We start from the raw sequence: 14,848 nt of genomic DNA, 5'->3' as shown, positions 1-14,848 counted from the left end.
ACCAGGTCAAAACGTACAAAAAACTATAAGCTCACCCCTTATGAAGATGCCTAATTATGAAGCAACCTTACAATAAACAGCAATCTTAATGCAGCACCTTAAAGTAGCCTTTTACAAATGCTGCTCTGCAGTACAGCGACGGTATGCAACACAGGGCACATGCTCAGCTCAGACTCCCATCTTTGTTGACTTGTTTGCTAACATAATTACAGTTTCTAAATGTTCTTGCTTGTATGTTTGTTTCCATGTTCACATTCCATGAGGTTGATAAATGTGTATATGACTTCTGAGTGGTGGGGGACTGAAACAGGCAGAATTACAGATTTATAACAAACAGAACAATCTGTTCAACCAAAACACCACCCTCAGCTATTAATAGATATTTGAGCATAATCATGTGCAAGCACACACTGGTAGACAAACACCCTTCTCATTTTAATAGAAATTGTATAAAAATGTATTGACTAAGCTTAGAAAGGGCAGAGTAAACATATTGTCAGACTTTCAAATGCAAAAGGATTTACACTGGGAGGCTGCTGTTTTTAGTGCAGACGTTCCTAAAACTGTACCACTGGGCGCACTCAATTTGTGGGACTTGATGACAGGGCACAGCAATCCTTGCAATCAAGTTTACTGAAATCGATTGAGCAATCTCAAGCAATCAACAGCAAACATGACAAAGATATCATTCCTAATGGTCAACCAATTTATTCAAACTCTAAGTGTAATGAACAGATGCGAATGAAGGAGTAGGCTGGGTGAATTTTACAGCAAGAGATTATCACCTGCACATTTTTTAAATTATATCTTAACGTCAGATGTCATTCTAACAATGCAAGGGACTTGAGTCAATAATTGTTGACATTCTCTAAATCTATGGCAATTGGCTCTTTTGGAAGGTGATCTAGAACAATGCTGTAGATTCTACTGTAGGTGAAAATATCCTAACCATTCTTGGAATGTGCTAAAAGCCCTGGATACACTAACTATAACACAAAAAATCTTGGGGATTTTCAATGTGTGCATTCTCGGATCACTACAAAAATGTACATTAGTAGTGTATACAATGATTATTTTAATTGTGTGTACAGTACTATACCTCATGGTCTGTTATTGATGCATACTTTGGTGAAATGACTTCATGTAGCAATCCCAAAACTTATTTTTAAAAGAAAGAATCTGTATTGAGATTCAGAATACTTCTATGGGGGGGGGATGAAAATTAAATAAATATATCCTTATAGACTTTTTAAACCCACCTGTAATAACACTTGGAAAGGGGTTTGTTACAACAGAAAAGGATGAAGATGCCCCACCAAAAGGTGTCATCAGAGAAGATCCTCCAAACGGCGTCATGGAATGACTGTTATAGTTAGGAATTGGTCCCTTAGAGGCTGGAGACTGACTTAATTGTGTGGGATCTGGTCCGTAATGTCCAACATGTGCACTTATAGAATCTGGAGTGTTTTCAGGTCTGTATTTTATAGTTGGACCCTTGTCCTCTTTACTCTTGATGCAACCCATTGTCACGTCTGTGGAAAAAAGAAAATGGCTTGTAAATTTGGATTACAATTTATGGATGTGTGAAAAGTTTTTTTTTTTTTCCTCATTTAAAAACAAATTGTACATTAACAAATATCACAGAGAGACCAGTCGTCATTCTTATAAATATTCAGGCAGAATTATAATTTGGCCAAATGTGTGTGCATGTGTCAGGAATGCAGAACACTTAGAACAGATGGCACAGCAAGATTTTTTTTTTTTTTTTAATCTTTGCAATATCCACAGATGTCTCTCATTGCAAAAGGTAAACTCCTGCATCCTCACAGTTCTCTAAAATATAAGGCTGTAAATCTATTATCTATTAATTAAACATTAAAACCCTCTGTGTAAATGGTTGTTTGCTGTTTAAACTATCACTGAAAACGTGGTCTTGATTTGGCATTTAAAGTCATCTTTATATGTTCATTGGTTTAAGTGCAGTTTTCAATTACAGTGGTTAAATGAATTAAGATGCTACAGTATAAATAATGTAACTTCTTACTGTTTAAATGCTTAAACCTTTACAGCCTTACCACAATAAAATGTAGTGATAGTTTTGTAAAATGAATGCCACAAAAGAGCACATTTTTCAAAAACAAATACAGCTTGTCCTTTGGTGAAGCATACACAGTACACAACTGTATGAATTAGATCATTAGCATCCACAAACTACAGTCACATGACCAAATGCATGTCATCCATATTAGGTTACTTGTAATAGTGAAGGGTAACCTTAATTTAGTCTGTATCTCAAGTCTGTTAAAAAGCCATTGAAAAAGCAGTGGCTCCCCATTTAGTAAACTATTCTGAACATGCTAAAACCAGCATAGACAGTACTTTCCCGCCATGGCTGTAAATTCAAAATTACAGCAATTAGTAAAATGAAAAAGTTTACCAATATAATCCACTACATGTACAGTACTATATATGTTAGTGCAACATACAAACAATCAGGGTAACTCCATATACCCCAGGATTAAAATCGCATCTCCTTTAGAAATTTGCCCCAGCGAACACAACAGATAAAGCAATGCAAAGTTACTGAATCTCAGACTAATGTATTGCCGAACTCCAGATCAAAAATGTAGACCTTGTCTGTGATAGAGAAATTTGACTTCAATACAATCAGTTAGGCCAATTCATCTTAAGCTGTGTTCACACTGGATCCACTAGGGTTTGGTCCGCACTCAGTACGTTTGGTGTAAAGTGTGAACAACAAAGTCCACTTGGGAAACGAACCAGACCGAGTCCTCCTAAAGAGGTGGTCTCGGTCTGTTTAGCAAATGCACCGAGTCTGGTTTGCCTGCTAAACCTCAATGTGAACAACTGCAGGACTCGGTCCTTTTGTACATAGGAAACATACTATACAAGGTAACCTGACTCGGAAGTAAACACTACACGTAGAGTAAAAACTAAATTGTCCCAGTTTACATCCTACGTTTTTTGTCCCGGTCGGAAACAGTAAAATTGTTAATAAATTGTTTTGGATTGTATCATTTGTTTGATCTTTTGATTATGTGTTAGTCACACGTTTAAGTGGTAATACTAATAGCTGATCTTTTTTTTTATCTGACAATAAAGAAAACAGTCGTTATCATTTTTAAACTATTTTGTTATTAAACTGTTATTTTAACAGATTCTGAGTTGCTATGGCATCAGTGAAGAACAAAAACCCGTTTTTCACTATGCAAATCTGGTAACCCTTTACATGACAGTGCAAGAAACTAAAGCGCTCATAGAAATTTGGTCAGACACCAAAAGCCAAGTCGAACTGGAAAAAAAAAAAAGATTACTTTGTTCAATGTCTATAGTAGGAGAACAGTGCAGTGTAACTGAATTCTGCAGTATTCAACAAATATATTTATTACATTAACAAAGTCCCCCCCCCCCCCGCCCCCCCAAAAAAAAAACATGATTAAAACATGCTATTAAAAACTGAAGCAATACTTCAATAGCTTCCATCTTTCAAGATACCTTGCAGGATATTATAAACATCCGGTTCACACCAACAAAACAAGTGCACTTGCAAACTGCATTATGAACAGAAACTAACTCAGTCCTGAAAAAAATGAAAATGGACAAAAACAAAACTAACTTTAGCTTGCATCCAAATGAACTCAGTCCCTTTGCTCACAGGTAAGTGTGAACAGCAAGCAGATTGATACTTTATTTCAAACTAAACAAACCAGACTGTTTCAAAACGGACCCAGTGAATGCAGCCTTAAAATCTTGTACTGAAAGTACTGTAGTTTTACTGAACTGTACTAAAACCTTTCTGAATTGCTCCTGTGAGAAGGAAAGGACAAAACAATCATTCTCTCAGCTTTGACCTTTTAAGGTACACAGCAAGGGAGCTGCTTCCCTCTGACAGATTAATAGATGGTCTGAATGTTCCACTTCTAAACTAATCTTCAGCTGATTTAATCTTCTTCAAGAGGATAACAACACTATTAGAGACTGAAAGAGTAACTCGTGCACTTGCTGTGCCATGCTCATTGGAGGCAAATCTGATGAAGAGAGCTAAAATAGGATTGGCATGATCATTGTAAACAAAAAGAAAGCATCACCATGGGTATATATAAAAGAAATATAATATCAGATAAAATGGTTTGTAAACATGAAGTCAAAGTATACAGTCTTTACCCCTGGGGTATTAGGGGCATTTGCTGTACAATATATCGGAGCCCTTTCGCGTTCTGGTGTGACCGCTCTATAAACGACCAGGGCTTTAAATCATGTTAATGCTGTATGAAAATACACTCCATTTAAGTATAACAACCACATGTATGCTTGGGACTTTCCAATTTTCATACAGTTGTAGGGCAAAAAAAAAAAAAAATTGGCAAAATAAACCAGTTCTTGCGCTTGCGCTGCTCCTTAGCAGCAACTATTTTTTAAATTATTTTACACCAAGCACCTTCGTAGGCAGGCAGTAGCCATGCACAGAGATCTCTTAATGGGAAATTAAACCTCCCCACCAGCAATACGGTCTCTTGGTGAGACTTGCTGCCTTTTCCATCGCGGATACCTTGTGTTTTTAAGAAACAAACCCATAATGTTCATCCTAAACAGTGCCATGTCTTCTGTGGGCATGGACTCCATATTTGTAAGGTTGTAAGCAGACAATGCCACAGGCCATCGTGCTGCTACGAACTGTAACCAAACTATTTTAATAGTGTTTGTACGCATTAAGACCGACTGAACATGAAAACGGTACTTTAGTGTGGACGCTTTGAGCTGGATTAATTAAAACTTTTTTTTAGTATGGTTCTCGACATCGGTTATGTTGTGTGGACAGGGTCTAAAATATCTAAGTGGGCAGTGAAAGACTTAGGTAAATGCTAGCATCATAAAGCTGCATGTTGCACAGAATATTAAGTAATTTCAGCCTTACGGTAAACCGCGGTACAAACTGCCACGGTTCTGAAACCACAACCATCTTTTTATACCATGATTACCGAGTTCACACGGTTTATGGTATTATGGGCACGTTTTTTTATTCACCGTTTGTCCATCGGTGAGCCACTGTGTTCATTAGAACTAACTAATGAACACAGACATCAAGTTCTGAAAACTGCCATGCATGAGATTATTCGAGTAGGCTATTAAATAAGTGACGTCATATTTAATATAAACTGCCCTACTAAACAATGATCGCTAGCAAACACGATTGTCAGTAAATTAAACACAAATACTCGAAAATATCAGCAACAACATGCTTTTCATCACTGCCTTCCTATAATTTACCAAACCAAAGTAGTATCGTATCGGTCAAGAGAAATGCAGTAAGCTCACACAAACAGTATTGTAAATATTTTGCCATCTCCTCGAGTTGATAGTGTTGTAGGTATTTTGGTTTTATGTATTCAAAAACTATAACAATTTTATTGCCATTGGGAAAAAAAAAAGAAAAAAGTCCCATAGATGCCTCTTAACTTTGCAACGGTGTCATACCCACCTTAACTTTTCTTCTTTCCTTTGTGTTCGTTGCTGTTCACATGCAGTCCAAAACAAACAAATAAATTTGCAGACGCCGTCTTCTCATCATTAAATTTTGCACTCTGCTGAGAGATCAGTGGGCGGGCACTGCATGTCTTAAAACGCACTCGATTGGCTATTGCTAGATATCACTTTGCTTCTCTTAACTAATAGAATGCCGTCCAAACTACAGATGAAGAGGTTATTCAGTTGCATTCAGCATTCAGCTGCAGTGGTCACATCCTTACATCCTTCCGTTTCAGACTGAGCCCAGAAAATGTTAATATTTTGGTGTTTCTCCACAGTAATTTGAAAAAAAGCAGCATTATTTTGCTGAGCCTGTGTCAGCTGGAGTGAACACTACTTCCAGTTAGGTAGTGCCTGATAGAACTGTAGTACCAGTGTGTTGTATTTGTTTTAAAACTTTAAAGTTATTTTTCTTGTTAAAAAATGACTTGGCTTGAGTGTATTTCTTTAAATAGCCATTTAAAAACGGATTACAAAAAAATGAAATTATACCGCGGTACGGCGATAACCGTGGTATATTTTTTTTTGACGGTTACCATACCGTCCAAATTTGATATTGTGACATCCCTATCCTTGATAGGAATTTTAAGTATAAGTTCAATTACTTTTTTGGGGTCTATAGTAATATTTAAAATTAGGGCTGTCAATTAATCGCAGATAATTTCTGCGATTAACGCGTAAATTAATTATTAACGAGCGTTAATCACATTGCTGTGTCTTGAGCCTTTCGGCACATCGTACTTCAATTCCGACCGCAGCAACATTGTATTGAGTGTCTGAGTGCAGTTATTGTTTAAATAGAAAGTTAGTCACTGAACCGCTTAATGGAGCAAAGCACTAAAAATTGATGGGATTTTTTTTTGACGGGCTCACTGGACAGAAAGACGCTTACTTGTCTACTGTCAAAGTGAGTTCCAGTATCAAACACGAGTACATCTAGTCTGCTGCGTGCTGAACACACCTTCATCTCTCAAAATACTAAATAACAACAAATTAAACCCACCGGTTTCGACAGAAATGCAGGATCGCTGCAATCCCATATCAAGCTAAGTATGATCGTGATAATAAAGGAGTTAGACTGCGTTGCTCCTTTTTTTTTTTTGCACATAGTATGTAAAGCCTAACAATTGTTAGTTTGCAGTTTTTGGATATGATGACAGTTTTTTTGTATGTTCTATTCACAATTAACAGTTCATTTCCTAGAAGTGCTTACTATAGCTACCTATTTCTAATTTAATTTAAAAAAAAAAATAATTATTTCAGTTCACAATCACATTTAAAAATAGATATCCTATGTATTATGTTTTCTGATCTTTGTATGCTGCTAATCAAGCTTAAACCGCACATTTTATTGTGTTGGTTGTATTTGTAATTTCTAAATTATTGCCCCTAGTACATTTTGCTGTCGGTCTCAATGGGTAAATTTCCTGGTTAAATAAATACATAAATACATTTTAAACAATTTTATTTAGTTAAGGATAATAAAAACAATAGCATCAGTAATAAAACAAATTTAAATTCAATGGATGTAGAAATTGTAACAATTTAATATGCGATTAAAACCGAGATTAACTAAGATTAATTTTTTTAATCGTACGATTAATCGTGATTAATTTTTTTAATCGCTCGACAGCCATATTTAAAATACAAGTCAAAATACTAAGGGTGCTGGGTTTACAGTATGTCTGATATGAGTGGTGTTATTTTCCTAGACCTCTTGATGATTGAAAGAGCTGCATCAGATGGGCAAGAATACAGTATTACCAACATAATAATAGCAACATATTACCTATTAGTTATAACTAAAGTCAAAATGCAATCAAATGTGAAAACCTGAATCATTTCAAAACAGTTTCAAATACAAGCTAACTAAAATGTAGTTTTTCACCCTGTTTATTAATGTGTATTGGTGGAGCCCATCATGCTACTGAAAGGATGCTCCCTAGAGCAAACTGGTTGTGAAGTGGTGTGACTGCAAATTGCCCAAAAACAGTAAACACAATGGATTAGTAGTTTACTGGAAGTAATGGGTTAGGGACAGATTTACATTTAGGAAACTCATCAACACACACCTGTACGATTAACCTTTTTAAAAAGGTACCGTAACTTGTTGATTTTTTTTGTTTGTTTTTTACTATGGTAATGCAATTTATAGCACATTTAAACCGAGCTGCACCTTGCAAATATTAGGCCCACCAGCCATTCTTTTCAGCTATGCTTTTGTTCTATCTATCCATAAATTCCACTGGATGTTGTGTACTTGAAATCTGAGATTTTTTCTTGGCTTAATTGCAACTTTATGACATAAACCCCCCTCCCCCCCCGCCCCCCCCAAGCACAGGAGACGAAAGTTTAAGGTAAGCTTTAAGGTTATTGTACGTCAAATCTAACAAATGATACAGGTCTTCCCACCATTTCAAGATACTATAGGTGGTGGAACAGTCTCCTGAGTGAGAACATTCAAAAATGCCTCAAAGCTGCATCAACAACAAATACGTCTTCATTTACATAGCATCAGTTTGAAATAAAACATTTGTACAATACTTTGTCCTGTTATTTATCAAGAAGTAGGCTCAATACCTCAAATAACTATTGTACATAATCTACTGTATTTTTCTAATAAAAAAATTGAAGGCAAATCATGTAAATCTAATTTACTGAAAACAAATTACAATTTTAGTTTTCAAAATCCTACTTTTTCTAAACCAGCAACATTTCCCCTTGTATGTCAGGTCCATAAAATACTGTGCTCCCCTTTATAAAACTCTGTAGTCGGGAGCCATAGTTAAGAGACCATATTTGTGTTCCACCTTATTACAAGAATACTAGTGTTAGTGTAATGGCATTATGGGGCACATGGGAGCCATGACCGTACTGCCTTATAACCTGTTCTGCAGTAGAAAATGGCTGCCTTATAAAAGGGGGAGCACTGTATATGCCAAACTGTACAACAAACAGCTACTGTAAAGAGTATTGGCATTTTCTCTCTCTCCTTACATTGTAACAAAGTTCAATGACAAAAAAAATCTTCTTCCCTAGATGAGCTGCTCTGCTGGACCAGTGGCACCTGCTGGCACTCAGACACTACTGCAAGTTCTGCTGGGAAAGCAATGGTTTGTACCCTTCTATAACATTTGGAAAGGGGGGAAAAACAAAGTTTATTAGAAATGATGATGTTTTGTTAAAAACAACTTTGGCTGGTTTTACACCGAGGCATTTTGTTTCAATGGTGGAATATGCCAAAAAGGCAGGCAGACTTCCCAGCGACAGCGTGTGGAAGCGACATCGTGGGAGAAGTACGAGTGGACAAGTACAACGCAGTTAGAAGCAGAAAGGAGGAATTACATCTTTAAATTTGGAGTTGCTTTAATCAGAAAACATTGCAGCTTAAAGCCTTGCAGCTGCGTGTATTTTTCTGATCAGCTGAAACTCGGAGCAGCGGATTCAAATCCCGCGGCGTTCTGGGACACAGGGGAGGAGCGGAGCACGCAGCACAAACACAAACAAACAAAAGGCAGGCAGACTTCCCAGCGACAGCGTGTGGAAGCGACATCGTGGGAGAAGTACGAGTGGACAAGTACAACGCAGTTAGAAGCAGAAAGGAGGAATTACATCTTTAAATCTGGAGTTGCTTTAATCAGAAAACATTGCAGCTTAAAGCCTTGCAGCTGCGTGTATTTTTCTGATCAGCTGAAACTCGGAGCAGCGGATTCAAATCCCGCGGCGTTCTGGGACACGGGGGAGGAGCGGAGCACGCAGCACAAACAGCTGCAGAAGCTAAACCAAACAAAAAAAAATGGTATTCAAGCCAGTAATCTGTGACAACTGCATGATGTGGGAAATCCGAGAAAACCCAACAGAGCTCAACCAAGTTTGTGTAAAGTGCAGCACCATCCAGGACTTGCTTCAGCGATTAAGCCTGCTAGAAAAGGAGCTGGAGGAAATGAGACAGCAACAGGAGCTTGAGGAGCTGACACACCCACAATTCATGGAAGTCTGCAACCCTAGCAGACTGAAAGCCAACAGGGAGATGGAAGAGAGTCGAAACAGCTGGGTTCAGATAGGCAGAAGCAGGGAAAGAAACTTCGTCAAACACAACCACCAGAAATCCAGACAGCCAACACATTTGAGCCACTTCAACATTTAGATGACCAAAACCAACATCACAAGAATGAAAGAAACAACACCCAGGACCCTATAAACAGTGCTGACCAGGCAGCAAAAAGAAGGGAGGTCATGATTGTTGGGGACTCCATACTGAGAAACACTGCACGTTCAGTTCGCAGTTTGGACCCCCTTACTACAACAGTGTGCTGCCTTCCAGGAGCCTCAGTCAAGCACATCACTGAGAATGTGGACAGGCTCCTAGAACGAACAGGAGATGACCCGGTAGTAGTCGTCCACATTGGTACAAACAACATTGGAAGAGACAGGCCAAGATCCCTGCAAAACAAATTCAGAGAGCTAGGAAGGAAATTAAAAGACAAGACCAAAACTGTGGTATTTTCTGGGATACTGCCGGCGCCTTGCAAAGGACCATATGGACAGCTGGAAATACATAATCAAAATGCATGGCTGAAATCGTGGTGTACACAGGAAGGCTTCAACTTTCTTGAACATTGGAGCACTTTCTACAACAAGGACTATCTATACAGGTGGGACGGACTGCACTTAAACAGAAAGGGAACCAATCTACTCGGAGAAAGGATCCTTCAGGCGGTACAGAAGCATTTAAACTAGAAAGGAAGGGGGGAGAAAACAAAAAAACAGAAGGGAGACTACATCAAAACAAGGGCAACAACTCCGGTAAGACCACTATTAAATGTATTTATCTTAATGCTAGAAGTCTCAGAAACAAAATGTTAGAACTTGAAGCTACTGCACTAACAAGCAACTACGATGTGATAGGTGTTACAGAAACTTGGTTGTCTGAGAGTGATGGAGACAAATATAATATTAGTGGGTACACAATGTATAGGAAAGACAGGCAGGACAGAAGAGGCGGAGGGGTAGCGCTATACATAAGAAATAGCCTTGAAGCCCAGGTGTTAAATCAGGTCAAAGAAAACAATGCAGAATCAATATGGGTCAGAATAATGGACACAAATTCAAAGGGCATAATAATAGGAGCATGCTATAGACCGCCAAATTCAGACGCTGAGCAAAATAATCTGTTATACAATGACATTCGAAATGCGTGTAGAAAAGGAGAAGCCATACTAATGGGGGATTTCAACTTCCCCTGTATAAAATGGGAAAACCCAATGGGGGGCACGACGGAGGAAATTGAAATGGTGGAAATGACAAATGACTGCTTCCTAACGCAATTTGTCAAGGCACCGACTAGAGGGGAGGCATGCCTTGACTTAGTCTTTTCAAATAATGAAGACAGAATAACTAAAACAGAGGTCAGAGAGCCATTGGCAAACTCAGACCACAACATGGTCTCATTTGAAATATTTTTTAAAACCCCAAAAGTAATGACTAAAGCTAAGGTTTACAATTTTAGAAAAGCAAACTACGAAGGTATGAAACAGAGACTAACAGAAGTAGATTGGAGTAAAATAGAGAAAACATCCACAGAAAAAGGGTGGCTGTTTTTTAAAAATGTAGTACTAGAGGCACAAAATAATTATATCCCAAAAGTAGACAAATCTAAATCTAAAACAAAATGGCCAAAATGGTTTAATAGATCAATTAAAAAAAATATTCATCAAAAAAAGGCACTTTACAGAGCATTTAAAAGGGACCAAAAACAAAGCACACAGAAAGAGTACTTGGAACTGCAAACACAAGTCAAAAAGGAAGATAGAAAGGCCAAGAGAGAGATAGAAATCAATATTGCTAAGGGGGCTAAAACCAATTCCAAAATGTTTTTCCAATATTATAACAGAAAGAGAACATTCAAAGAGGAGGTTAAATGTCTAAGAGACACAAATGGCAAAATCATAGATGAAGAAAAATAATTAGCAAATATATTAAATGATTACTTTTCACAGGTTTTTACAAAGGAGGACACGGACAACATGCCCCACATGTCGACCTGTTCCTATCCAATTTTAAATAACTTTAGCATAACAGAGGCAGAAGTGTTAAAGGGACTAGGAGCTCCTAAAATAAACAAATCCCCTGGGCCAGATGAGATCCTCCCAATAGTACTCAAAGAAATGAAAGAAGTTATTTACAAACCGCTAACCAAGATCATGCAACAGTCTCTTGACACAGGGGTTGTACCAACAGACTGGAAAATAGCAAATGTAATACCAATCCACAAAAAGGGAGACAAAACCGAACCAGGTAACTACAGACCAATAAGCCTGACTTCTATTATATGTAAACTTATGGAAACTATAATAAGATCCAAAATGGAAAATTACCTATATGGTAACAATATCCTGGGAGACAGCCAGCATGGTTTTAGGAAAGGGAGATCGTGTCTAACTAACCTACTTGACTTTTTTGAGGATGCAACATTGAAAATGGATAACTGCAAAGCATACGACATGGTTTATTTAGATTTCCAGAAAGCTTTTAACAAAGTCCCGCATAAAAGATTAATTCTCAAACTGAACGCAGTAGGGATTCAAGGAAATGCATGCACATGGATTAGGGAGTGGTTAACAGGTAGAAAACAGAAAGTACTGATTAGAGGAGAAACCTCGAAATGGAGTGAGGTAACCAGTGGTGTACCACAGGGATCAGTATTAGGTCCTCTGCTATTCCTAATCTACATTAATGATTTAGACTCTGATATAGTAAGCAAACGCGTTACATTTGCAGACGACACAAAAATAGGAGGAGTGGCAGACACTGTTGAAGCAGCAATGGTCATTCAAAATGATCTAGACAGCATTCAAAATTGGGCAGACACATGGCAAATGAAATTTAATAGAGAAAAGTGTAAAGTATTGCATGCGTGCAATAAAAATGTGCATTATAAATATCATATGGGAGATAGTGAAATTGAAGAAGGGAACTATGAAAAAGACCTAGGAGTTTATGTTGACTCAGAAATGTCTTCATCTAGACAATGTGGGTAAGCTATAAAAAAGGCTAACAAGATGCTTGGATATATTGTGAGAAGTGTTGAATTTAAATCAAGGGAAGTAATGTTAAAACTCTACAATGCATTAGTAAGACCTCACCTAGAATATTGTGTTCAGTTCTGGTCACCTCGTTACAAAAAGGATATTGCTGCTCTAGAAAGAGTGCAAAGAAGAGCAACCAGAATTATCCCGGGTTTAAAAGGCATGTCGTATGCAGACATGCTAAAAGAATTGAATCTATTCAGTCTTGAACAAAGAAGACTACGCGGCGATCTGATTCAAACATTCAAAATCCTAAAAGGTATAGACAATGTCGACCCAGGGGACTTTTTTGACCTGAAAAAAGAAACAAGGACCAGGGGTCATAAATGGAGATTAGATAAAGGGGCATTCAGAACAGAAAATAGGAGGCACTTTTTTACACAGAGAATTGTGAGGGTCTGGAACCAACTCCCCAGTAATGTTGTTGAAGCTGACACCCTGGGATCCTTCAAGAAGCTGCTTGATGAGATTCTGGGATCAATAAGCTACTAACAACCAAACGAGCAAGATGGGCTGAATGGCCTCCTCTCGTTTGTAAACTTTCTTATGTTCTTATGTTCTTATGCCAATGATGGCACCCTACAGCGTCCACTGTCAAATGAGGCTTCCTTCCTGTCTTATTGTTGCTAAACCGCAGTTTATAGTCTGGAATGAAAGGCAAGAGAACTGAAGCTGCGATGAACCAAAAGACCATGTATTGATGAATGCACACATTGAGCCTGTAAGGAAGGCATTCCAAGACAGCTTTATGCTTTTATTATGAAAAACCAAGAACAGCCAAAAGCTGCTGCTTTTTTATATTTTTCTTTTAGTGTAGTGTCAGCAATTTGGAAACACTTGTGCAGTGACTCAAATAAAATGCGTACTTTGTTCCTGAAGCAATCCTGTAATACAGGTTCAGTTATCTTTGTTTAAAGACAACTTTATGGAATGAACAAACATCCTCTTTCCACCCATCGACTTTAGATCACTCCCAACCTCGCCCTCACCTGTCTGGTAAACTACTGTCAATATGTAATGAACTATTCTGACATTAATAAAGAAAAATAAAATTATCATGAAAAAAAATGATTGTTCAAAACAGGGATGGCCAATCAGTTCAGGAGGGCCATTCCATTCCACATTAAACAGGTACAATTAAATAATGAACTGATTTTGGATAGAACTTTTTGTTAAACAACTTATGGAGAAAAACATAAACACCATCTTTAACCAGCTACAACATGACGCAGGACACTCTAGAGCAGGGTTACTCAACCCTGGTCCTGGAGGGCCGCTGTCCCTCCTGGTTTTTGTTCTAACTATGCACTAAATTGATTAATTTGACCAATTAAGACTCTTATAAGCACTTAAATCAGTCCAATTAAGTAATTTAGGGTACAGTTGGAACAAAAACCAGGAGGGACAGCGTCTCAAACTAAAACAACTGTGCATCAGGAGCTGGATTCAGCACATAGAGAAGCTATTTTTATATTTGAATAACTACCAGCTATTGCTTATTATAGTTGTACTCTTAGTATGTTACTTAACTTTACTAGCAAATGTGTTCCAAACTGCACTGAAAGGAACACTTCCTTAAAAGTATGTTATAAATTTGTTGAGGTGAGGTGGGGTCATAGGGAACTTTTTGTGTATCTTGAAGAATTTAGTGAACCCGTCAAACTTCAAGGCTACATTTGCCCCTGTTAATCACTAATTGATGGATTGTGTTCACTGTTAAATAAAACCAAAATCCTACAAGTTATATTCTACTATTGTGTGTGTGTTTTGTGCGATGGTAAGGGGGCAAGTTGATTTTTAATTTTCAAAAATGCACATCCGATATATATTAGGGGTGCAACAATTAACCGATGCTTCGATTACATATTGGTGAATCGATGCATCAAATTAGAACACAGTATGAAGTCTCCTGTTGCCAGTTTGCATTAAAACTGTGAGTGTGTGAGAGTGAGCTTCTTTTAGTGCTAGTACGGAAGCCTAGCGAGTTGCTAGGATACACACTAGGCCTCTGCTTTTGCGTTGGACAAGCCAAATCAGAAGGCCTACTGTATTCATGTTTTCTTGATCTAAAAATTAAGGCAATACAGTTTTTGTTGTTATATAAATCTATTAAATCTACCGATTTTACGTTCTTTTGTTTCAAAGCATGTTGTGCTTGGATTATATGGCAATATTCTATAAAAAGAAGCTGAATTTAGTACAATAGTTAAATT

At 37.6% G+C, this 14,848-nt stretch overlaps 1 protein-coding gene across 3 annotated transcripts in view; it reads right to left on the bottom strand.

Moving 5' to 3' along the window:
• LOC117400377 (tyrosine-protein kinase Yes) overlaps window positions 1–14,848 on the bottom strand; it is a 59,890-nt gene that overhangs the window by 26,383 nt on the left and 18,659 nt on the right. For all 3 annotated transcript variants that reach the window (XM_034000247.3, XM_059022533.1, XM_059022534.1), the window contains one exon: window positions 1,260–1,532. In XM_034000247.3, the coding sequence (XP_033856138.2) occupies window positions 1,260–1,524 (265 nt within the window). In that variant the 5' untranslated portion in view covers window positions 1,525–1,532. The remainder of the gene's footprint in view (window positions 1–1,259; window positions 1,533–14,848) is intronic.

The sequence above is a fragment of the Acipenser ruthenus genome, chromosome 4 (genome assembly GCF_902713425.1).
Source record: "Acipenser ruthenus chromosome 4, fAciRut3.2 maternal haplotype, whole genome shotgun sequence".
NCBI lineage: Eukaryota > Metazoa > Chordata > Actinopteri > Acipenseriformes > Acipenseridae > Acipenser > Acipenser ruthenus.
This window is presented reverse-complemented; position numbering and strand designations above follow the sequence as displayed.